The 27,619-nt window shown below is 32.4% G+C and overlaps 1 protein-coding gene across 1 annotated transcript; it reads right to left on the bottom strand.

Annotated features, from left to right (window-relative positions):
- Positions 1 to 393: 393 nt before the first annotated feature.
- On the bottom strand, positions 394 to 21,586 carry LOC108560904 (runt-related transcription factor 1-like). The gene is made up of 5 exons (XM_017918624.1): positions 21,398 to 21,586; positions 15,924 to 16,671; positions 8,127 to 8,324; positions 1,283 to 1,462; positions 394 to 1,222 (listed from the first exon to the last, which is right to left on the bottom strand). Exons 2-5 carry the CDS (start codon positions 16,324 to 16,326, stop codon positions 606 to 608), a joined length of 1,398 nt encoding a protein of 465 aa, XP_017774113.1. The 5' UTR covers positions 16,327 to 16,671; positions 21,398 to 21,586; the 3' UTR covers positions 394 to 605.
- Between the last annotated feature and the right edge of the window lie 6,033 nt (positions 21,587 to 27,619).

The following is a 27,619-nucleotide window of genomic DNA, read 5'->3' as shown; positions in this document are numbered from 1 at the left end:
TCAATCTCAGTTCTCAAAAACTTATAGAACTAAATTGAGTTTATAAGTCTTATATAAATACTTAATACAATATGCCTTAAATTTAATTAATAATTGACATTGTATTAAAATTGTTTTGTATCATATTGTATTATTACAAAATAAATTATTTTGAATATATAATGTATAAAGTATATGGGATTATATAATAAAACAAGTAAATTAATAATAGTTACAACTTTTATTTACATTGTGTTACAACAATAGAGTGTTCATTTTTCCCTTATCGTTTAGCCATCGATTGGAATTACTTCGTTTCATGTTTTATTTTCTTTACAAACATAGGTTTATATGATAAATACATCCATGATAATAAACAGTCATATGTATTCTCATACTCATTATATAATCTACAAAACTTAAAAACTATATCGACACTTATGTACAAAATAACAGAAGAAATTGCACTCGAATACCCTTTGCCTTTGGATTCTCTCTTTTTAACATTTATTTGTTCGTTTCCTAGAAAATGTCTTTCCGGACGGTGGTACTGTTTATGTTTAACTTTGTTTCTCTTTTGGTTAACGTGTTTATTTTATTTTTTAACGTTTCGCTTTGTTTTTTTTTTAGTAAGGTCTCCAAACGTCCGTGTGTCTGGAAGTGCTGTTGCGGGAGGATTTCCCGGTTTCGCTCGACGTCACTTCTTCTTTCTGTTTAATTAGTGTAATGGCAGCTTTGCGACCCTTCTGAACCGTCAAATTGACGCCCTCATCCTTTTTCGGCTCCGGCTCGTCCTCATCTTTGGTCGGCTTCGGACTCGTCGAGTCCTCTATTTCGATGTCCATATTACCAGAGCTATCCGGATTCTGTGATGCCGGAGATGAGCTCCTATTAGCCATAGGATGTCGTAGACTCATCCAAGTTTGCAGATCCTGCGGATAGAATTGCGAATAGAGCCATTGTCCGGGCGGCGGCAGAAGCGGCGCGTTCAAGAAAATGCTCGCTGCCAAGGCGTTGTTGAAGAGCTGATTGTTGTGCATTGGAGGAGGCGCCACTCCGGGAAAGGCTGGGGGCGGCTGCGGTGAAGGCGTCGGAGATGCCGTGACTGATATGTCGTCTTCTACGGGTGAGAGGGCGGCTGTGGTCAGAAGTCCCACCTGACTGGGAGATGTCTTCGGGGAGGTTGTGCTGTGCGCCGTCGGACAGTTTATAGATATTGGACCGAGAGATGTAGATGTAGGTTCTGGAAAAGATTTAACACATTTTTATTATAGTTGCTGAGGAAATAAGTATAAGTACAAACCGTTTGCTATCCGTGGAGAAGTATTGACCGGCCTGTCCAAGGCGGCGGCGGCGAACATGTGCGGTGGAAAGTGTGGGTGGTGGTGCGGCACGAAAGGACCTCCGGGATAAGGATGTCTGCCGCTGAGCATCGCCCAATCCGGATGGTGTCCTGGCAGACCTGCCAAGTGGTGCGCTATCCCTGTCGATAAAGACATTAACTTATTAATCTCTTGAAAAATATGAAAATCAATATCTAAACACATACACAAACAACGAAGGGGGTGGTTTAAGGAAGGGGAGAATTTTGCGAAACAAAGTACACATGATATTGCAGCGGCCCTGCGGATTCTTGGCCCGGCTCCGGGCTCGGGTTTCAGGTGAAAGTGGAAAGGGTTAACTCTAAGACATCCCATTGGTCGGGAGGGGCACCCTCAAACCTCATTGGCGCGCCGCAAGGACCTTTACTATCAAGATCTATAACGGAGTCCCGGCTCATGTAAAACCAAAACATCAAGGAGCACAACTAAATCGCACGTACGTCTGCTCCTCTCATATTGAATTATCAAACATTTCAATTTACGCCATCGCTTCTTATTTAAATTCCGATCCGTCCGACTCTCCTCACTCTATCTCTTCAGACTTTTAATAATCATCCATCATCTTCACGAATTTATAGAGTCTACTGTGCAGGCGCAGGAGCGACGTGAGTTATTGTTTGCAGGAAATATAGGATTACGGAATATTATTGAGTCCTAGGGCAGGATGCGAATATAAGACGATTGTTTGCTTGAAGATAAAGTGGAAAGGGGATCGGGTAATAAAGACCACCCGATGTTTGTTCTCCAAATAAACCTTTAACATCGCGACTGCAAATTATCGATATTCGATTTATGCTATCAGAAAAATATAAGTGAAAGTAAATAGGGCAATTACCAAACGGGATAAGGAAGGAAACGGAGCGGAAAATTTAGAAGATTCGCGCACAATTAAAGTAGCCCTTAAAGATAAGCCTTGGGGCGTAAAAAAACATCCCTTCTCAAGGAGAAAGTGGAAAGGAAAAAAAAAACTTCGTTAGGGTCGTGGCGCGGCAGCGAAAGGAAAAACTTCGTTAAGCTACTGCATGTTAACAATACCAGGGATTTAAAAGGGAGGAATCGGGATAAGGAGAGACAATTTACAATTTTAAATGCTTCTCCTCCCTTATCCCCCACTTTGCATCAGCCCTTTTGTTTTTTTTTTCCTCAACCTCCTCCTTGCCCCGTCCATTATTTCCCTCCCTTTTTCCCTCAGTATTATTTTCGCTGTTTCGAAGGAAATAATGAAATTTCGTTTAGTAAAAGTTTTGAAGGCCGGGGCGGAACATTGAAAAATGGCGAATCGAGGGCGCATAAACAATGAGCTGCGAAATCTCTTATTCATTATCCCTTTTGCAACCCTCTCGGCCCCATTAGATTCGGCTAACTAATGCCTGAGATATATCCACGTCTTAAGACTACTGCTGGGACCATCATCACGGTCTTATCCGAGCCATTCCGTTAATGCATTCCCTCTGTGCTTTTGGGATTCATCTCCACCTTCACGCCCTCATTATCCCAAAACTCGAAGGACAAACCGGTAGCGTGAATGTTTAAGGGCAAACTATCATTCCTTCCTTCCTTACTTCATTTTACAACCTATCCTTCTCCCACTGCATCCAAGATCAATTCGAGTTAATAATTGGACAGCCGGAATAATTCGCGCAGTAAAATGTTATGATGGTAATAAGCCCTTTCCATTTTCCCTCGAGCCACTCCAAACCCCACTCCCCACGCCTTCTCCGTGTGTTTTATCAGAGTTACGTTCTTGAAACCCTTTAATGCCGAGGTGGCATTAGTCTTACCCCGTTTAGTAAGGGGGTGAATAATCACCAGCCCAACACCTCAGCTTAACCCTTGCAAGATAAATGCCACACACACCCACCCACCCCACGTACATACATATATACATACGTACGTACATAGGGAAAAGCCCGTTTTCCTCCCCCAAAAAGCCCGCATTATAACAACCACCCCGACGCCGCCTTAAACCTCCGTCATTATTCCTACAATCAACTTAAAGGATATCCACCGTACTCTTAAAATGCTTTAATTAATATTATGAAAGTTTCCAAAGAAGATAACCCCAAATTAATTCATAATTCTAAGCGTTATATTATATTCAGGTAACATTATTTAGAACTATCAAATTATCATACTTAATTAGAAAAATAACATATAATTAACAAAGTCATTAATATCAATTTCTTTAGTTGTATTAAATTGCAAAACTTTCCTTAAATAACAATTTTGTATCAACTTATTATGTAATTTAGCAAAGTGTTGCAATTTTTAATATATTTAAATAGGCGTGAAGTATGCGACGTTCCGTCTGTATATCCACGTCACCCCATTTTTTATATTCGTTTTGTTGTAACTTCGGGGATATAAAACATTTTTGCGTCTGGAAAAGTATAAATGATACACCTAGGGAGCGGAGCCGGATAGGATAGGATATCCAATGCCTCGTGCATATGCTGCCTCCCTTTCCCCTAAAACCCAACTATCTCCCGAGATATTTCCAGCGCAGAAGGCGAGACTATAACTCAATTACACACTTTCCCACCTCGCTGCTTCTGTCGCCATCGGAACCCTTCGTCCTCTGCAAACTAGTTACGGCAGTATCCCTCCTCCTTCTCCTCATCCTCTACCAACATTTTCCCGGGCATTGCAACACTGCTAACACCAAACCGCCACCCAACTCCCTCAGAATGGAAACGGAAAACCTCTCGAATCAAATTCATCCCTCCGCAACAATCAATTCATTGGGTTTCGTTTATTTATTTGGTTCGTCTTACAACCCCGTCGCGCTCTGCCGTCTGATCTGGTGGAAATTTCGTGAGGTCGTTGCCAGGGGGAAGCGAAAGAGGGTTTGTATCCTGCTCGAACGGAGGTGTGAGGAGAAGTTGAGAAGGAGGAAGAGAAGGTAGAAGAGGTGGTTTGGGGTGAGTGCAGGAAGGAGCAGGAAGAAGAGGCCGGTGTGTAATCAGGGCGAACGCGTGTGCACGACACCTGACTAATGACACTCTTCCTACTGCAAATTGCCAGCAGGATAACCAGTCCTTCTCCTTTGCATCCTCGCTGACCCCTCCGTATATTAGACAAATTTCACACACCGATTGCCGCAGGAATAGGGTACAGCACCACCACTCTTACATTATTTATTCATCCCTTTCGCTCGATCCAGAGCGACGACGCTGGGGGCTCGTTGCTCTGGTTTACATTTTTCTCTCTCTCACAAGCAAAAAACAAAAAATATATATATATACATAAATAAATAAATATGAAAACCTCTTCAAACACACGGCATGAGGTGTTTTAACTTTTATTATACATTTCTTTATTATTTGCTTAGTCGCCTCCCCCACATTGAAAGAATTTTACTTTCCATTTTCCACTCGCTCCCAGTTCTGCAGCTTTCCATTCTCTCCTCACTTTTTTCTTTTATTTACACGTTATTTACATCCCCCGTCCAGTTTTTCCTTGCATCCACCCGACTCAATGCCATATACATTTTTATTCCCCGAAGGTTCTATTCCTTTTATATTATAACATATTTTTTTTATGTCCAAGTAAAGTCAAATTCGCCTCTAAAAACTAAAACAACTTTATACATCATCAAAAATAAAATTGAATTATACAAAGTAACACATCTTAAAAACATGATTTTTTCATCTCTTTCATTCCATCTATAATTATTTGTAATTTATCACTGAAGTAAATCCTCAACCTTTCTAAAACTTTCTTCCATCTTCATGATAGTTTTTCTTGTATTACTGTAATATGTAAATATTGAATATATCAACAAACCTGTCATTCTCATACTTTTTAATAATTATTAAAAAACACTTCTCTCTTCAATTATAGTTTAGGAATGAAATTACGTTAATTACGCTTTTAAGTGTTAATAAACTAACATATATCATCATAAATGCGGGTGGCCCATATCTAATTAGTGATAACAATTAAAATAAATGATATCTGTCTTGAATTTGATTTGATTATAGAATAGAGTTTCTCGTTTGTACAAAGTAATAAAAACAAAAAATTGTCTTCAAATAATATATTTTTTTTAAAAGTAAAATATGTAATTAATTTGTAATCATGACAATGTGATTTGCAAATGAACAAAGTACATGGCGCCACCTATCGTTAAATTGGTTAGACTAGATACAGAATAGCCCGCATGTATCGTCGGGCTGAAATACAGAAAGGGTTGTAATTCGAATGAGGAAAATCAATATGCCATATCCAGGCATTCGGAACTCCTGTGCTCCTGGGGCCACCATCCATGTGCCATCTGCACCTTCCGCTCCAGTCATTCGCAAATTGCTATGATGACGACGATGATGTCTCTACATGCGTTTAATTTCGCAAAGCTAGACAGCAACACCTAGTGTGTGTGCATCAACTAGCTGGAAGTGATTCCATCAAACCTAGCAAACATAGATGCGTGTGTTTATGCATATGAGTGGCACGATTGTGAGTGTCGCGCAGCACAGTTAAAACCCAATTAAAACGACACCGTGCCGTTACTTTAATTGCTAATTAGCAGCAGCAATTTAATGGACGCCCGCTCGCATTATTATTGCAACTCTAAATTCAAACATTTTCGCCCAACCGCTTTCCGACTCCAAATAAAAAAAATAGAGATACAAACGCAATGCGAAAAAAAATATAATAGAAGAGAGAAAATTTTTGATGTGCATGTAACAAATTGTATATATGCACATGTTTATTGCTTCCGCGAATTAATTACAAACGGAATCGTCGTATCCGATGTTTTGCTTTGCAGTTACTAATGACGATCAACGAGGCTGAGAAAAAACTGGGAACAATCGACGATATTCTATATAGAGTGCTTGCCTGCAATGGCAGTGGTATTAAACGGAAGTGCCACGGCCGAAAAGCTATGGATGCGAGCTGTATCCTATCTATCTCTCTCTCTGTGTGTCATCCGATCTCGCACTCTCTCTTTTCGTGTGGACGGGGGTGGTTACGATGCGTCTAGCTCGCTTTAGTATTGTTGTATCTATGGAAACCGGGCCGAGGTACTACTAGATAAAGTATTGTTGAGACCGGAACCGATTTTAATCCGGTTAAAGCAGATTATATTAGAATAATAGGGTCAAATGTTGCACAAATTGGACGCCCTGCAATTGTCTAATGCTCACGATAGGAAAGCCTTCGCTTTGAAAAAGTATAATATTTTTATTTACAAAAACAAACCTATCTTGTATAGATTTCCAATATCCATTTTTTTAAAGAATACACCTATACCTCGCTATACGTCCGCTCTTTACACGTCAATTCGTTATAACTTCTTTCTTTAATTATTACACTTTTTCTATTTACAGCTAAAAAATATCGGCTAATAAAATGTGAATAAATGTTGATTTACGGCCAACTTTTCCGGAACGTATCTAGGTGGTAAAGCGAGGTATAGGTGTATTCTTTAAAAAAAAATGGATTTATTTCTTTGCTATTAAAATTAAATTTCAAAACTCAAATTAATTGACGCATACATTTTGTTAACCAGTAAGAATATTTGTAAAAAAAATAATTTAATGAATCTTTAATAAAATATTAATAATTTGTAATTACAGTAATACCTCGCTTAGTCCGTTCCAAAACCGGACTAAATAAAATTGAAATAAATTGCACAAAGAGACTTAAAATACTTTAATTTGACGTAATGTGTCCAGAAGTATGATTAAAATTTAGTTTGTTTTAATATTTTCAATCCGGACTATAGTGAATCCGAACTGACAAAAAACGGACTATTCGATTTTTTTTTTAGATATTTTTTATCAGTTACTTTAATTCTACGTAATATCTCAATAAGTATAGTTAAAATATAGTGAATCCGAACTCATAAAAACCGGACTATTTGACGTAATGTGTTGTATGTTGAAATATCTAAAATAATAATTATTATTAAAGAGATTCTCAATTAATTAATGATGTAGTTGTTAATGTTAGTATTTTCATATATAATATAAATTATTTGATACTTGCCACGTTTCAAGTATTTCCTATATAGTATTAACATATGGATTATGAATAGTGATCACATTAAATTTGAGAAGGCTTTTAAATTATTTAATTAAACTTTTAGAAAAAAATTGTGTATACATTTAATTATATTTTTTGCATTCTAAATTATTGATATTTGCGAATTTTTAGTACTTGAATAAATGAATAATATTTTATACGCGGGTTGCTAAGAAACCAATTATTCATGTAAAAAAAAGGTTTGAGTATAACATTATAATATTGACTATGGAATTATTTCTTTCTTTAAATTGCACAAAAAAAATAATGGATTTTTTTTTAAATTACAATAATTCTGTTAGTTTCTATTAAATGGCTGTGAAATTACTTATTTAATAATACTCAATTAAGTTCCTTCATAATGTAAAATTACTGAGATTTGTCTGTATTATAATAACTGACTTACAATAGTAGTTGAAAAATGTTTTTCAATTTCTGCCATTTTTATTTGTATAATTTAAACATTATTTTTATTTGATAATTGTCAGGTTTCAAATAATTCCTAAGCAATTGCATTTCATATAGTATTTACATATGGATATTTACTTATTTATGTAATAGTAAATAAATTTTCTTCATAATTTCACCTTTTTTTAAGATTTCCTTAAATTATAATAACTGACATTCAATAGTAGTTCAATTATTCAATTAATTAACGTGGGGTGGTTTTGTCGGTGGGAAGAAGGATTACAAAAAAAGAGAGAAGAAAAGCATTGGATTACATTAATTACGTACCGCTTAATTTAAATGGAAGTCCTCCGGTCAGAGGATCCGGCGGGAAAGCTCTCGGTCCAAAGGGAAAATGATGAAAGCTTTGTCGGGTTTTCGATCTGGGCTCTCTGGGTCCATCGACTGTCACTTTGATTGCTTTGCTGTAGGTGGCAATTTGAGGTGGACTAGTCGACACGATTATTGTAAGTGTGAAACTTTTGCCTGAAAGAAACAAAAAAAATAAATTTACTTGCCCTTTTGCATGATGCATTTTAATGCATCGATGTTAAGCCGAAGAGTAAATAATTCGGAATATCTAAAAACAAACGCTATAAATATATATAAATGTAAAAAAAAAACAAAATATTGCGAAAAAATATGAATGTTTTTGGGATATTCCTGCGTTTTTGTGAATGCTTGTGTGAGTGTGGGGGTCGCGTGTATCCGTATTAATCCCCGTAAACAAAACGCGCATATAAATTCTACAAATACTTTCAAATAGTATACGTCAATAAATCATAATAAAATCAATCATCCTATATATGAATGCAGAAGCCATAATATGGAATAAATAGGCGTCAGTGTGTGATATGGCAATATGGCGCGCATTTTCGTTCGTATAGTAGTTTTATCCCATCAGTTCGGTAATGCTGGGAAATATGAGAGCTTCCTCGATAAATCAAGGATTACCGTATTGCCCGGCATAATTCATAGATTACAGGCAAATACAGGAGGACGACCCAACTCTCTCCTCCTCCTCCTGATCCTCATCCTCCAAATCCCTCCACCCCATTTCAGGCAAATAACTTAAATAGTACTGTTTACCTTTCGTTACCTACGGGGTCAAAGCGCGCTTCGGTATCGTTTTAATTGCCGGAAGGGCGCGAAACCGGAAAAACCGAAAACTGCCTTATATTTGCACACGCCCTTGCCGTAAATCTCGACTTAATCCTAATTGCCCTCCAACACCCCCCATCCCAGAACCCGCTTTGAAATACTTTTAATATCCTGCAATGTTCCAACGTTGCAACATTGCGAATTATCAATATATTTCATTATTTCACCATGCCATGTTTTAATTAATATATTATAATTTATATTTTACAGAATGCAACTTTTTTTTTATTTCATATCGAGTAAATTCATTTCGATTCCAATTTCCATGCCATTACATGATCTTCCTGAAAACGTGTTCTATATTAAAACTATACGTTTCGTACATTCTCTTTTTTAAATTCAAGTTTTTTTATATTATAAAAAAAGTCAAATAAATTGTTAATAAAGAAAATTGTAAATAAAGTAAAAGTGCTAATAATAATCATAAAACAATAAAAAAATTGAACAGTTTTTTTAAGTATTTTGAATATTTTTATATAAATTATTTCAAATTATAATAGTTTCGAGTTTCTTTTATAGATAAACGTCTTATTATATTTATTTTTTTCAATACTTCCTTTTGTTTCATATTCATTTCATGTCATTTAATAGATATTACATTTTTTTAATATTTGGTTTTAACAAAATATATTTCTTTTCAATTCCTCCCATTTTTATTTGAATAATTTAAACTCGATTTGATGGGAAAATATGATTTTAATTTAAAATTAGAAAATTATTAAAAAATTAAAAAATATAGATTTTTCTGTTGTAATTTTTTTGAGCAAAACCTTTTATAATGTTAAAAGATCTTTCTTGCATGTAGTTTCCATAAATAAAAAAAATCAGTCAATAAAAATAGTAAAAAAAATTAGATATTTTTAAAAAAAAAATATGTAATAAATAAATAATGAAAAAATTACCGAAATTAATTAGTATGTATTGCATATGGATAATATTTAGACAAATATTTTAACATTTTGGAAAAACTTATTTTTTACATGTGTAAAATTTACTATTAAATTAATTGTTGATTTTATGTTATTCTCCTTAATTTTACGGTAAAAATTATTAATTTGGAATTGTTTAATTATGTAATCAATTTGTAAGTTTAGCAAGTGTTTTTAAAATTGATACAAATAAACGATTTTCTCATAATTAGAAATTGTAATCATGTAATTAAAGTTTTATAATTGTAAATTTAAAAAAAAATTAAAATATCAAAAAAAATATATATTTTTGTTTTATGGAATTATTGTATGTATTGCATATGGATAAATTTCGAGATATTTACACAAATATTTTAAATTTTTGGTAAATGTGTAAAGTTTAATATTAAAATAATTGTACATTTGTGTTTGTAAGTTTATCAAGTTTTTTTTAAAATTGAAACAATCATTGAAACTTTAAACGCTTTTCTCATCAATCTTATAAGTTTATAAATTAATTAAGATTAATTAGTAAAAAAAAGACTCGTAATCAAAATGGGTGGATGCGCCGGGTAGGCAATTCGCTTTACTGATGTTCTAATATTAAAATCGTCTGGAGGATGCGGCTCTGTTTGAGAGGCTCGTAAAGAATTGCGGCGAACCGAGAAGGCAGTAAAATTAATCTTCATGGCTGCGAACTGGCAAATATAATCCCATAACCTCGAGTGCCAAATTCAGACTACCACAATATCTCACACAGGATCGTGAACCCATCCAGAGAGGTCCTTGCATTATTCACTGCGTAATGCACTCCAACTCCCTATCTCCATCTTCACTTCTAAAACAGGAAGTAACGGCAGTCAGAGATCGAGACAAAAGAAGGAAACGAAACCGTGGAAACCAATCTGTTTATTATGCGGGAGGGCCCGGCGCATCCGCCATAAAAGAGCGCGATATTGCGAATGGAAAATATTTAATAAGATTTCCATCCCCCCTTAACGAAAAAATAAAACCAGGCCTGCGGATCGGATTAAAAACTGATAAGTTACGAAATGAATTGGCCCACCCCTCGTCGACAACAACCACCCAAAAAAAGAAAAAAATTGTTGGTTGAAATCGAAACCATACGGCCTGCATCCTGCTGATTTTATTTTACGCATCCGGCGTTTTCCCACTAATTAATTAATGCTAGAAGCATTTTCATATTTATTTTTTTTGTTACATACTTTTATTTTTTATTTATTTTTCATATTTCATATTGGTACCCTGTGGTTCTCGTTCAATGAAGCACACCGCACATCATGAATAACTCTGCAAAATGTATTATATAATGCATTTCAGTTTATTGTACGGTCACCGCATTTTATCCATTAAAAAAATATTTTCTATTGAAATTTCTGTTTTGATCTTCTTCGACATGTTCCACCTCTAATTATCACTAAACGCTTAAATAAATAGGTAGGAATCAATTAAATACTTTCAATCTATCAATACAGGGTTTCTCAAACTATTCCAATTTATAGGTATTCCGTGAAAACCTGGAATGAAATAATTACTAAATAAATAATGAATATCTTTTCTCATTTCGTTAACTTGTATTGATACAAAATAAACAAAATGTTCCGTAAAAATTTTAGGATTTACGAAGTGTTCTGTTGCAGGAAAAGTTTGGAAAACCCTATGTTAATTCAATGAAATAACTACAAAAAAACATATAAATCAAATCATGTAGTTAAATTTTGGAAACAAATTTGGTTTCATATAACAATAATCAACTTTTAAGCCTTTTTGGCGAGTATTTCTGCCATTTTGTCCAAAGCCGTAACAGCTTTGACTTGTGTTACACAACATAATAATAGATAGCAGTTTTGTAAAGAAAACTGTCAACTTTGAAAAATCTCCGTCCGCAAATGGTTAAATAACACGATTAATTAGTTTTTGGAACAAGGAGCAAATTATATAAAATCAATATTTATCCTTGTGAAATGAAGTTTCGTTATCCTACTGCTAGCATATGCGAAATGAGAACCAGGAGCCGCAATTTTTCATCAAATAAGCCACATGCGTCTCTTTTACCACTAGTTGCCAACTCACTACATAACAGTCTCATCGCTGTACTTCACAAATTCAAGGCTATGGAAACGGTCTCAAGCTTATAAACAAATATATAAAGAAATTAGAATATTATGTAATCTTAACATTTCAACCAATTATATAAAATGTTGCTTTAGTGAACCGTAAGTAGAGCTATGATTGCCCTTTTTCTTTATGAAATGAATATTCTTTGTCCAACATAGCATACGCGAAGTAAGAGGAGCGAAAGGAGCCGCATTTTTTCATTAAATGAGCCACATGCGGCTCTTTTATTCCATTTATTTCACAAACTATCAATTTTTACAGATGATATTTTTTAAAAAACATTACAAAACAAAACCTTATAAATTATTATTAGAGTCTTTTTTATGTTTTAAGTTATAACGTTATGTAATGATAATGATAATGAACAAAGAAAGAGACAATGAGAATTTATAAAGTATCAATGAAATTTTGACAATGTGTCATCGACAATCAGCATCGCAGAGTAGTATAGTGATACAAGTCCTGGTACTTTAGAAAAGGTACATTATGTACAATATAAATAATCATTAGTATCTTAAAAAAATCTAAAATTAAATTTGTAGACTTTAAAAATTTAGAAATAAATTCTATATAATTCTTATTGGAAAATAATACAAATTATTATCGGTGTCCTGATTTTTTCTAATTATTTAAAGTTTCTTCAGATAAAAAAAATGATTTCAATTTAGAAGTAAATTTTACAAAATACGAATATGGTTAATTATTTTCAATATTTCAATATAAAGATAAAATATTGATAATGCCTGTTAGTCTCTTGAAAAAAAATGTAGAATATTTGCAAATTTCTTTTTGTTTTATTAATAATTAAAGTTTTGGACTTTACAAAACGCAATTATATCAATATATATATATGAAATTCAGAAAGTTTAGGAGTCCGTGAACGAGCGTAAAATCTATTCGAACGAGATAAAAGTTTCGGCAATTAAATGAGCCTTGAAATGTCATTTAAATTTTTTATATGCTAAGTGCCATTTAGCGAAATCCCTGGATGGCGAAAGGTTTTGGCGCCGAATAAAATCGTTCTTTATCACTTCGTAAAACTTCAGTTTTATTGTACACCCAAAGATTTCATTTCTTGTTTACCATTTCTTTGATTTACTATGATATTGTAATTTAGTATTTTCTGTACAATTAACACTGAACTTTGTAGCTAAAATTAATATTAAACAAAATATAACATTTTTCATTAATAAATAATATTAAGAAATAACAAAAAATCAACTTCTAATTACAAAATTACTTTTAATTATTAATGATAAAATATTTTGAAAATATATTAAAACTAACAAGAAAATAATCTTCTTTTTACAAACTTACTGAGTATAAGACTCTTACGGTCCAAAAACAAGAATGTGTTACATAAACTTCCATATAAAAAGCACCCAGTTTTAGAACCAATTTTTTCCAAAATAAAATTACAACTTAAACTTGTGGATTTACATCCATTAATTTATAAGTATTATAATTATAAACATTTTCTCAATAGAAATCATATACTTTATGTAACACAACAATATATAACATTTTTATAATCAACAATTTTTCAATAATCTACTAATTTAAATTTAATTTCCATAACTCAAAAAAATAGAAAATATTAACTTTTCTATTTTCGTTTTTTTTTGTTGCTTTTAATTTATTGATACCTATATTTAGTGAATGTCGTATAATTATAAATCAACGTGGTGAATTCAAACATCAAAGCATTTTACAAATAAACAAAAATATAAAAGGGGAAACTAAAATCCGCTGCAAATTAAATATAAATAAATCAAAGTTCCGTTTATATAACAAAAATATTTATTGTAATTCAACACATTTAACAACAGAAATAAACGAAAAAAAAAAGAGTACAGCTAACCCAACAAAATAAATGTATAGTAAATAATGAAATTAATGTTGAATTTCAATATTATTTATATTTATTACATCTTTTTCTATTGTAAAATATTTTAAAAAAATATTGAAAAAATTTACAAAATTAATAGTCAAATATACTTTATAATGATTCAAAATCAGGAATTATTTTTTGAACAATATATTTTGAAGTAAAAAGTTCCGAGAGATTTAGTGAGCCATATCTCACGATGTATACGTTGTATCTTGTCATTCTATACTGCGACTTAAAGACGATATAACGCTTTAAAAAAAAGTTCTTTGACAGTTTTGTGTTTAGTTAGTCCAGTTATGTGTTAGAGCGTTCTAAAAAGGAGAAAAAAAATAGAAACTTTCTTCAGTTCAGTTTTTTAGTACCACCACGACAAAGGGGAAAAAGTGGAGCAGGCGGCCAAAATTGTGTTGTTTATGGATCCAATACAGTTCTGGTAATATGGACGTCAAAGATGAGACATGTCAATCGTCGAAAATGTTGATAACATCATGGAAATCGTCGAGTCGGACCGATATGCGAGCACTTATTTCAATGCCCAGGAACTGAAGATTAGGCAGAAAACCGATGAGTCTCAAGAACAAGCTCGATGTATGGGACAAAACGCTTAGAACTTTTTACTTCACCCAATATTTTTTCCTGTTAAAAATATAAAGATCTCAAAAATTATGAAAATTTCAATTTCAACTTATTATAAAAGTAGCCTAAATTAAAGCCAATAAAAACAATATTTATATGAAAATATACTAGTTTCGATAATTAAAACTATGAGAAAATTGATACATTTTGATATTGATATTGAAACTAGTCGATAAATATATTTGTTTTTAATTAAAATTGAATCAAATATAAAATTGTTTATTACAAATTTTTGTGGTCTATTGATTTGTGGTTATTATCAAAACCAACGTGACCAAGTGATTGGTATTCACTAATGACAGGTATTCCAATAAAAATATATTACTTTATTAAATAAAAGTATTTAATTAAAAATGTGTATACATGAAATTAATTAATAAAATGTGTAGGAATGATATTAAACAAATAAAACTGAATATAAAAAAAATAACATTTTTTTTTTCATTACAATATAACAAAAAATATAAATAAATTATTATTATTATTAATTAATTAATGATATTCGAATACGAATATCATTAATACGAATACGAATATTACGAATAAATAATTAAACAAAATTATTATTAACTGTATTAATTAAACGTGTAACGTAAATTTTAATAAAAAAAAAATACATATTTTCTGTAAAATTGAAAATATATAAACCGTACTAATTGAGGACTTTAAAACTATAAATAAAAGTTAACAATTTTTAGAATTTTGTTTAATTCAAATTTAGTTTATTTCCAATTTTCAAACCGTACTATAGTGAATCTGCACTAATTGAAGCCGCACCGTTACTGTAATTTCTATTAATATCTGTTTATTATTTTAAGATTTAAATAGAAAAAAGAATTATCAAAAATTTTGTTGTAAATTTGTTGTGAAATTTGTATTAATTAATTAAAATTGTGATGAATGTATGAACTGTATTAATTAAATGCGAAGGAGTGATATGGAATAAATCAAATCGATTTTGAGCATTAAATTAGCAGGATTTAAACCGGAAAACGTTGAATTCGGAACGGAAAAAAAATTAAATAATCGCACGTAACAAAAGATGTCCAATCAGAATGGAATTCAATTTTGGATCGTTTGTTCGGCCAAGACCATCACCGTCTTTATTATCTCCTTCATTTTTTTCCACTGCTAAATTTAAAAGGACTGACGGGGGAAGAGGGTGTGTGTGCGCAATCTATCATTATTTCGCACCCCCCTGAACGCTGCCCCAGTTGTTCAGGAAGTTCTCTAACAAAGTGTTCATTATGAGTATGATTTTCCCATTTAGGCTGTAGTTAATAATTTCGAGGGGTGACTTTGTATATACTTTTTTTCTTTGGAATTAAATATAAGGGTGGGCGCACTCACCTCTGCCGCTCCGTCCCACAAAACGGAGGTCGTTGAATTTTGCCACCTGGTTCTTCATCACCGCCGTGCAGTTCCGCAGCTCCGCGCAGAAATTCTCATCGTTCCCTGCTCGAACTGTGACCACAGTACCATCACCGACATCACCAAGGGCTACCACCTTGAAGGCAATCGGAAGAGTTTTGTTGGAGCGCCAATGAGGCGGAAGCACAGTGCAGACGACGTGCGGACTTCCGGTTCGCACCAGTTCACCGGGATGCTCTGCGAGGAGGCCGTCCAATGTTCTTTCCGCTAGCATTTCCGCCGTCAGTGTGCCGCCCCCGTAGCCTCCAGAGTTATTCGAGGCGGCGGTGGTGGTGCGGTCGTAGTGACCAGTGGTTGATGTAACCTCGCTGGCCAGATGCATCTCTTCCCAACCAAAATCACGGTCACACACTTGACTCACTCATGCACTTGGCTCTATACTAAATTTTCAGTAATAGCAGTACTTTCGCGAAGAAAACCACGTAATGAGCAACAAAAGAAGAAGAAAAATAATAAAGGAAACGATAATGATAAGAGGGAGAGAAGAAATAAAAAAAAACCTAAATGTCACTTCAAATATTCTCTGCACACATTTTTATTTCCTTTCTGGCAGCCGGAACGCGAAACCAATGGACCACAAGATTCTTTTGATCTGACTCCTCGTGCTTTCTCTTTTACACCCCAACGGCATAAAGGACCCTGACAAATTGACGTTGCGATGATGTATCTGAAACGAAAGAACGAACGTTGTGTCTGTTATTTTTTTTTTTGTATTTTTCCCCTTCAGATTTCTTATTCAACTTCTTTACACGCACTATTTCGCTTCTACAATTTTGAATTTTACGCGTGTGTATTTGTGTCTATATATGTGTATGTGTGTATATATGTACGTGTTTTCCGAATGTGTGTGGGTGTGCTATGCACACGGAGGTGATGCGCACTATACACTAACTGCCTATTAACTACGCGAAAAAGAGAGGCGAGTATTTTTTTAATTCGCACATGTATATTGTAGACACAGGCGCAGATATGATGAAAAATCAGACCGGCTGTGATTTTACCGGGTAATGTGGTGGTGGCAGACCACACATGGAAAAGTGCGCGTGAACTCAAACCCCTGGTTGGCCTTTTTACACCCCCACGTAACCCCCGCGGGTCAGCTATATGTATCCCTAATTACCAGCCACTCGTATCTCACGTACACGCCGCTCACACACACACACAACCACCCAGTCCCATGCAGCACATACACACACACGTACACGCATACACTCACACACAAATGCACGCAGAGAATTTGCGTCAAAATTTTATTCATAGCATATACACATTTTCCATATTCCCCTCCATTTTTTTGTATGTGTGTGTAAATAATAAATAAAATATATATATTATAATTCCTGGAAAAGTCTACACATTTTTTTGTGTGTAATTTCCACCTACCATTTTAAGGTAAGTAGCACAAAAGAAACAAATATTGTAATGAAAAATGTAATTTTGTTTCTCTCAAGTATAATCAATAATATTCTTTCATATTCAGTTGTTAAATGGTATATTCATATTTCTCTCCTTTTTTGTGTATAATTAATAAATAAAATATTTATATTCTAACTCCAGGGAAATATTAACTTTCTTTGTGTCATTTACATTTATTATTGAATAATAAATTTAGGCTTAGGGTAGAGCGCGTCAGTTTGAATCAACGTAAATCGAGGAAATCACATATATATTATTATTACATAATGAATATAAAATATAAAAATTTGTTCTTTAGTTATGTTATTTTTATTGAACAAATTGACCAATTTAAATCTTATATAATCAATACAAATAATTATAATCCATATTATTATTAAAACTTATAATATTTGAAAAAAAATCACTAATACGCAGAAAAGTTTGTTTTACTTTATTAACTATTATTTTATAATTTCTCTAATAATAAATAATATTAATATAAATTCTATGGAAAAATATCAATCATATTTATACTAGAAAATTAATATTTAGATATATTTCAAAATAAAAGATACAAATTTTATAATTTTTTTATTTGTTATTGATATAAAATACATTTTATTGACCAGTCATAACACCTCACTCAATAAGTTGATAGGATGACATATACATGTAGTCTCTATCGTAATATGAGCTTCAGGAAGTACCAACGTTCAGACGAGGCTTATTAAAATTTCATGAGAATCTGACGTTTAGTTCATAAGTTCTTGTGGTTTTATTGACGCTACTTTTGTAATTTTCAAAACAATGGAAAAATCTAAATTCACCTCACTCAATAAGTTTGTAGGATGGCATATATATGGAGCCGCTATCGAAAAATCCAAATGATTTTTAGGAAGTACTAACCTTCAGACGACGCCTGTCAAAGTTTCATGATAATCTGACGTTTAGTTCATAAGTTGCAGTGGTTTTAGTGATGCTACTTTTTTGTAATTTTAGAAACAATAGAAAAATCTGAATTTTGTGTGTTGATAAAACATTACTTTCTGATGGGAAAAAATACCGCCGATGCAAAGCAATTGCTTGATTAGTGTTATGGGGACTCTTCTCCGTCGAAATAAATGGTAGAGACGTGGTTTGCTGATTTTAAATGCGGTCGTACAGGGACAAATGATGGTGAAATTGTTGCCCAAATTTTTGCAAAAAAAATTAAAAAGTCCACAAAATGGTTTTGGCCGATCGTAAATTGATGTTGCGTGAGATAGCTGATACCCTGAAGATATCAGAAAGCAGTGTATTCACCATTTTGCATGAGCATTTGATAATGAGAAAGCTTTGTTCAAAATCCGTACCACGTTCAAGTTTAAAGTGGACCAAAAACAACAATGGATATGTAACAATGGATGAGACCTGGAGTCAAATCAGTCATCAGGTGAGTGGACAGTACTGAGTTCTACAAGAAAGGTATCGAAATGTTAGAATGAAGAAGTTGGCATGAATGTGTCACTCTTGAAAGAGACTATGTTCATGAATAAATTTGAATATTGCCCAAAAGTTGTTGTTTTATTGGTCATACTACGAACTTATTGAGTGAGGTATTAATAGGCTACTATACAGTGATTTTACAACTATATTTGGATGCTTAAAACTTACGATGATTCTAAATAAAAATCATATTCTACTTAAAACATAATTAAATAATGGATTTTTCTCAATAATACTACATATCAATTCTCTGAAAAATAATTCGATTCATGTAAATGAATAAATGGAATTATATATTTTTAAAATGTAACTAATGTAATTTAACTTAAGTACGAATTTCATGTACTTAAAGATTTTCAGTTTCATTCTTAAGTTGTATCTAATAGTATTAATGCGATAAGTCGATGTTAAAAATACAAAAAATAGTAAAAAATATTGTTATTTAATACAAATCATAAAAGGATACGAGCAGCTAAATACAAAGTAAATAAATAAGTTATGTAATATATATTATATGCATTATAAATAAACAATAATTGTAATGGAAAATATAAAGTACGTATTTCGAATTATAGACAGACAAAATCAGGTATTGAATTCATATAATAAAATAATTTCTGTATATTTTTTCCATACTACGAAAACATGCAGACTATCCGCGCAATCCCACCACATCAACAACAGAAATTCCGACCAAAATAATGAAACACACAAAAAAAATAATGAAACAAACAAACGAAAAAAAAAAAGGAATCAACAAAATCATAAAAACCAAGTTATCGTTGATTCGAGTGCAGTACTATATTCCATTGTTTTTTTTATTTTTCGTACGATTAAAAATGTTCAAAATTCGTTGTATAAATAATATATTTATTTTTTATTTTATTTTGTATTGCAGTCAATTATTACATAATAAATATTATAAATTAAGAGTTTTTTTAAAGCCCGACGCTTACACCAATTTTAATGCATATTATTGTTAATATGTAATAATTTTAAATTTTAACTATCAATTCTATTTTTTTTCTCAAATTATCCAAATTTATCCATCGAATATATGAAATATTAAAAAATAAGGATTTTCTAGTTTTTAATTCAATAAATCTACTAAAAACACTAGATATAAGTATTACATATGTAAAATCTATAAAAAAAATAATTTTAAACAAAAAAACTTTGTAAAATTAAATTTAAAAAAAATAAAAATTGCTGTCAATAAAAGTTACTACACTTACTATACTAATATAAGAAATATAATATTTGCAAAAAGTTAAGCATAGTAAATGGGTGATCAAAAAACTTTAAAAACTAGCTAAAACACAATATTAAGTTTTAAAATCAATCAAATTCAATTAAATTATTACTACTATTCTGACACAAGACAATAGTAAAATTTTTAATAATTGTTACCCTTTAATTGCTTATATTTTGTATGTTATAATTGTTATATAATACCAATTGTCATATTGTATGTTTTGACAGATGCGGTTGTCATATTTAACAATATTTTAATCATAGATGTCGCCATCAATTTTCAGTTTAAAATAATTAACTTATTAGAAAAAGTCATGATTTTATTTCATTGAAATGTTTACATTTGATTATTGAAATTCCATAATCATTTTTGAAACTTTTAAAAGTTTTTATAATAAAAAAGTTTCTTAATTAAAATTTCAATTATTTATTCAATTATGTAACAAAATGCATATTGATTGATTTCTTAGTTATACTATTTTATATTTACATTATATAATGCACAATTACAATATTGGTAAATAATAATGTTATGTAAAAACGCATGAAAAATTCGTTATAATTTGAAAATATTAGTAAGCAAATACTATACATTTTGATGGAAATATATTTTAACTTTTAATGATAATTTATTTAATATTAGATACAAAATTATTTTTATTATATAAATTATTTAGTAAAAAAATATCCAAAAATATGTCATTTTTTTAAAGTATATTCTTGCACAATTTATAATAAATTAGTTGATATTATATCTATCAATTAGATAAATAAAAGAGTGTTAAACAACAAGTGCCTTCTAAAATTAGTTTCAAATGGTTGTAAGTTAATTACATACTTATATAAACTATGGTTATATTAAGTGAAATGTGCTGATAATAAAAGAATAAAACGATTTGAATCTGAAAATTATCAATAGAGGATGCTATTTTTTTGGAATGAGGGTATCAAGTTACTTGTGTCTATTATTACTCTACATGTATCTTTATCTCTCTTTGTAGGAGCGTGTCTCGTGTTACAATGCCTCTGCGAAATTAATAAACAGCAATGTTAGGAGGGTGCCGAAGGGGGAGAAGATGAATCAGAAATCAGCTGATTCAGAGCGCTTCCCCTTGGCTGGACCCAACGTGCCGACAGTATAACTTTTTTTTCTGAACTCTCCAAGGGTAGTAGGACCAAATGAAACTAATCACTAAAAAGTACGTGCACGGATAATAGTGAGTATACTGAAGTGTAGATAGATGCATGGAACTTACTTTGTGTCAGTTTATGGTATATGGATTTTGATGTAATGGTAAAGTATCCCTTAGGTGAATAGATGAATTTATAATATATTTTTTTATCGGTTTCGTGTGCGTTCAAGATTCGCGGCGATTGTTCGGTCTGTCGGTGGCGGCGGCAGCGGTTGCGGCGGCGGTGGTCGTTAGCAGTTCTTTTCGCGGCGCGAGGCGGTTCAACATTAAGAAGAAGTATAAAAGTGCGTCGCGCGGGGGTGTAATGTTGGGGGGTGCAGGAGGGTGTCGCGGGGGTGGCGTGGCGGCGTGGGCGGGGCGTGTTGAGGTAGACCGCCACCGCCGTCGTCGCCGCCAACCAGGAAAGACGCTGGATTTTTACCCCCCAAACCATCGTCGTTTCTTCGAGGTTTACCAGAACTCCGACGCAGGCGCCCGATGTCTTCCAGACGTCTTTTCCCGTTTTTTCGCCCCCCCTTTGCCGTCGCCGGATCCTCTCCTCCTTATCCCGCCACCGTTGCGGCGTATCTACGCATCCCGCTCGGCGGTTTTCTTGGGGCTGTTCCTTTACCGCTCCGACCACCAAGACGCTCCATCTGCCCGTCCTTATCGGACCATTCTACGACCTACTCCAAACCACGTCCGACTACATACATATATACACACACATACATATATACAACATATACCCGGTCTCCATTTGCAAACCTAGTAAATAACTGCAAAAAGAAAACAACAAAAGAAATAGCATACGTCATTTGCATATATCCTGAATAAATGCAAATCTCGAACATACTTTCTTTTCATTTCGTTTGCCCTTCTTTTGCTTTTCTCTCCATTACTTCTTTCACTTTCTCAAAGAGACCCACACTCAAGATTTACATAATTTTACATCATTTCTAATAAGATAACTTAAAAAGAAACATCGAATTATTCATCTATGAAGTATCACTCAATATATATGATTTCTACTATTCGTAAATTTTCAGTCTGCAGTTTGTTTTTCACCATTATTTCTTCTCTAATGACAAAAATTTCACTCAGAAATTTCATAATTTTACATAATTCCGAACAGTATGTATCACTTGAAACTTACGAGTACACGAATATTCCGTATTATGTAATGCACTTTTTTAAATTAACATTTTCAGTGTTTAGTTTTTTTTAAAGTATTTTTGAGCAACTACCAAAATTTATATAATTTTTCATCTTTTCAATAAGGTAAGTTAATAAACATCGAATTGATCCCGCACATACCTCCTTCTCTTTGTGGAGAGCCAATAACTCGAACTCAATTGGCCAATGTGTGGTTAAAAACCCGACAAACAGGATGGATTTCATTTTGGAGACAAATCTGACTTTATCTTAAAATCGAACAACCCCAAGTCAATTGTCCTCACATATTTGAAGGATTCGAGAAAAGCGTTCTTCCAAAGACGACAGCAGTCGTCTACAAAATTACTACAAAAACTAAATTATTACAAATTTGTAAAATTATAAATTTGTTCAATTTATTAAGTAAAAAACAATATACAAACATTTATTTTACGATTTAAGTTACATTTTTCAAGGAAACTGTAAAATATTAAGGAATGAATACGATTTACATAACAAATAAATTTATATAAATTTTGTCAAATTAAACAAATTACATAAACAATTAAGAACAAATATTAATAATTTGAGCTTTTTTAATTATTTTCATTGTATTAGTTTTAATATTACAAGAATATTTTATAGAAACAAAGATCATTGACTGAAGAAAATATTTGTATACAGATGGATTTTTTACGTTTGCCAATGATACTGCGATATTATTATCTGATGCAGACCCAGCAGTTGCATCACATCACCTTCAAGTAAACCTAAACATACAGGAAGAGCTACAAAAATGGAGAATCAATGTATCAAAACATTGTACATGTCACCTTCACCATGAGAAGGGATTCTGTTCACCAGTGATTCTCAACGAAAAAATAATACCGGCGGCTAATACAGTTAAATATTTGGGTATGCATCTAGATATAAGATTGACCTGAAAGGATCCCATCCAAGAAAAAAGAGAACCACTTCAAATTAAGTTTAGGAAACTCTACTGCCTACTACGGGAAGACTCGCCAATTTCGAAAGAAAACAAAGTTGCTTATCTATAAAGCTTAAAATTTATCTGGACAAACGGAATACAGCTATAGGACTCAGTGGTAGATCTAATATTGCGACTATACCAAGATTCTAGTCGAAGAGTCTAAGAAGGATCATTGGTGCTCCATGGTATATTACGAATAGGAGAATTCGTAAGGACCTCCAAATGGAAACAGCAGAGGAAACAATTATGAAAAACAGTAGCCGATACCAAAATAGACTAGACAGACATCCAAACGTACTAGCTGTCAATCTTCTGGACAATAGCCTAACAACACAGAGACTGAAGCGACATAAGCCACTGAATCTGTCATTGAGATTCAACAAATAACTAATAAGTAAAGGATCATTGCCAATGGGCGATGTCCAATTAAAATCTGTCAACCAGATCATTTACTGAATGTTTTAATTATACAACAATAGTGAATAAAAAGGACGATTAAAAAAAATGGATTTTTTAAGTTATTTTATGGAAATTTCCAGTTAGATTTTTTTTGTTATTATTTGAAAGTAACTTCAAGAGATAGATTTAAACTGAAATCTCAAATAAATGAATTTCTGTAGTAAAAATAAAATTAGTCAAAGTAATAATTCCATCATTCCGCAGATGAATACCATTCGAATAATATCATTTATAGTATGCGCGAACAAAATTATTGGAAATTTATTTAAACGCTGGTATTATTTTCGGGTTTCCTGTTTTAATTCCGTTCAATTTAGCATTATGCAGTTTTATACGCATTTTATTTTATTCGCAGAACGATGCCCTCCCCCCATTCCTGCCCCCCCAGTCCGTTCCATCTGTTTATTTCATTTCAGTTGCATTTCCTTTTTTTTATTCACATACACGTATATCCATTTCCACGTATACATTCACACACACACATTTTTTTTTGGTCGTTGTGCGCCAGTTATTGTTATCATTTATACCGGGGCCCCGCGGCATTACGTAACGAAATCAATAGGATTAATTAAATAATTCGGCAATTGTTTATATTATTTATATTGGGTTTAATTAAGTTTTATTAAAACGTAGCGCGATTTTTAAATGCATTTCACAACCCCTCTTCTCCAAAACTCAACTCCCCTTCCCCCCTTTGAACCCTCAGCCATCACTCGTTTTCGGCGCTACCGAAAAATAATAATGAAAAACAAAGCATATGTATGTACATATATGTGTTTAGTGTATGCATGCAACCGAATAATGCAAATAAAAATCGTTTAAAAGGGAATAAATTTAATTTGTTTTGATTTTTCGGGGATGAATATATTTACAATATATATGTATATATATTTTTTTTATTACTATTTTCATATATATGTATTTATTTACTATTATTAAATATCCCATTTGTGGACGTGTACGATTTAACAGCGTTTTTGTAATCTACATGATCCGATTGAAATGATAAATACATTGCGATGCATTTGTAAAAATTAAACAATAACACTCGTGCAACTGAAATCCGCGGTTCAATTTATTGTAACTGTTATGTATAATAAAAATAGATGAACAAATTTATCTATACATTTTTTTTCATTAATACAGGTACTGACTTACGAACACCCGACTTACGAACAACCGGACTTACGAACAAAATTCTAAAAGCTATAACTTGTTACAAGGAGATATATAGTGATAAAAATTTAAATGTCCAAACAAAAAATTTGCTTAATAAAATATAATATTTTTGGAAGATTTACTATCTGTTTTATTGCATTTGTTTCTTTTGTCGTTTATTAGTAAATAATTGTGATGTTTTCATTGAAAGTATTTGCAAGTAAGTATTTTGTTTATTTTAATCTATTTTTTCAATTTTATGCAGTCAGTAATACGGAATTTAACATATATAAAAGTAAAAATTATGATACAGTGCGTTAAGATAAGTATATTTTGAATTTTTTTTAAATTCCCCGACTTACGAACAAATTCGACTTACGAGCAACCCTTTGGAATGGAACTAGTTCGTATTGGATTAATTGAGGATATAATTTTCAAATTTAGATGATAAATTTAGAATATATCATTTGTAAATTGCGACGAGATGTGAATTGGCCGATAAGTTTATGTGACTTGACACCGTCAGATTTCTTTCTTTGGAGTTATCTTAAGGTTAAAGTGTATATCAATAAGCCACAAACCATTGAAGCCCTCAAAGATGAAATTAGAACACAACATTTCCGAACAATTATGTTAACATGTTATGGAAATATCATTAAAAGAATTAACATATTGTGCCAAGACAGAGGTCATTTGTCCAATATTTTGTATCATACCTAACCTCCATATCTCTACTTTCAAATAAATCATAGATATTATCAATTATCAAATAAAAAAATATGTTTTATTAACAAACAAACTACTAAATAATTTCTAAGTGGAATGTAATTTATTTTATTATATTTAATGTTTATTAAATAATGAAAATATGAAACAATAACAAAAAAATAATTCATTAACAATCTGGACAGATTGAACCGTTAATTTTTAAATCTTATTTTTTCAAAATTTTGAGAATATTCAAAAGTAATCATTACGATGAACAGATGTAATGCGTATTCACGTAAATAATACTTGTTCAAGTACTTTTCAACTACTACGTAAAACGCAAGTATCTGAATACAAGGTATGATTGTAACGAGGAATACTATCTCTTTATATTATTCGATACTTGACAATTAAATGTTATACCAAATGCGTACTAAATTACATAAGCGACTGTGTTGAACTATATATATGTATATATGATATATGTTTATATATATATTACATATTGTATATGAACTATATAGATTGAATGATGAAAAATACACACAAATGTAAATAATACTTATTACATAATTTTATAATAATAATATTTATTGGAATAAGACAATTATAAAACTTTAATAAAAAGCATCTGAAATGAGAATTTTGAGTTAATTATGTTAAATATCTCAACTTATTCTGAAGAATTTCAATAATAACTATGTAAATTATTAAGTAGTTTATAAGGATGGAAAGACGTAAGACAATAGTTCAAACTTTCTTCTTTCTATGCCTGTTAAAAATTACATTAATATTTGATACAAATAGTATTTTTTATTATAATTTTGTTTTTTTTTCCGTATTTTTTTGTACAATATATTATTATTCCCCGGGCAGAAAGACCTATGGTCAATAGCCCTTTGTATCTTTTTATTTCTGTATATGTTTTTTTACGTCTGATGCAATAAACATTATTATTAGTATTAGTTATTCAATTATCAGTTAAACTAATGAATAATTTATATTTGTATTTTGTTAAGAAAAAAAAATATAATTAAAATTTTTAGTTAATTAAATTAGGTAATAAAGTCTAAAGATTATATAAGTTTAGAAAGTAGAGAAGGAGTTGTAGAACTGAATGCATGAGTTGGACTAAGGATATAATTGAAATCTTAACATAGAAGTCTGGGTCTGGACGGTTGGCATTTAAGTGATTCGAGCAAATAAGAGTTCAAAGCAATCGCAACACATGGCCATTCGGCAACAACCTGGACGGAGGAGGCGGCGATTTATTTGGCCGCACGCGAAGTCAGCGACTGACGTGCGGCCAACTAAATGCCAAAAGGGCCCCGCCGCCCATCCAACGATCCCCGCCATTCCCCTCGTGTATACCCGCCGCTCCGCTCCTAAAGGTTATCCCTCGCAACAAAAGGGTTAAAACGAAACAAAAGAGCTTTTAAGCGGGATTAGAATAGAGAATTTCAAGAAGGATTAAACTCTTGTGATGCCGTTGTGTAGGTGTATGTGTCTGTGTGTGTATGAGAGAGTAAGCGCGAAAAGGGGTTGAGGGGTGGAAGCAGCAGCGGCGGCGTCGCTACCGCCACTACCGCCGACGCCGCCGCTCGACGGAGACGGCGATATCGCGACCCCCGTTTTCGCGCTGGAAGGGTGCCGGATATTATGTGACAAATTGCGCATTATTGAATAGACGTGGCGCGGCTCCGAGGCGAGGGAATGTTATGAAAGAGGTGCAAAATAGGGTATTTAGTTTAATGAGCGAGGGGGTGGCGAGGCGAGGCCTACGTTTTAGGGTTAAATTTTGCGCCGAGCCGATAATGAAACTCCTTCAGCGAGGG

This window comes from Nicrophorus vespilloides, unplaced genomic scaffold (genome assembly GCF_001412225.1).
Source record: "Nicrophorus vespilloides isolate i.1.1-1 unplaced genomic scaffold, Nicve_v1.0, whole genome shotgun sequence".
In the NCBI taxonomy this organism is placed as follows: Eukaryota; Metazoa; Arthropoda; class Insecta; order Coleoptera; family Silphidae; genus Nicrophorus; species Nicrophorus vespilloides.
This window is presented reverse-complemented; position numbering and strand designations above follow the sequence as displayed.

Excerpts from the sequence above, each read along its gene's own strand:
- LOC108560904 (XM_017918624.1), bottom strand. The coding sequence starts at position 16,326 with ATGCATCTGGCCAGCGAGGTTACATCAACCACTGGTCACTACGACCGC. Across the intron at positions 1,463-8,126 it reads ACTTCCATTTAAATTAAGCG|GGATAGCGCACCACTTGGCA; the intron begins GTACGTAATTAA and ends CTTTATCGACAG. Across the intron at positions 1,223-1,282 it reads TTCTCCACGGATAGCAAACG|AACCTACATCTACATCTCTC; the intron begins GTTTGTACTTAT and ends AATCTTTTCCAG.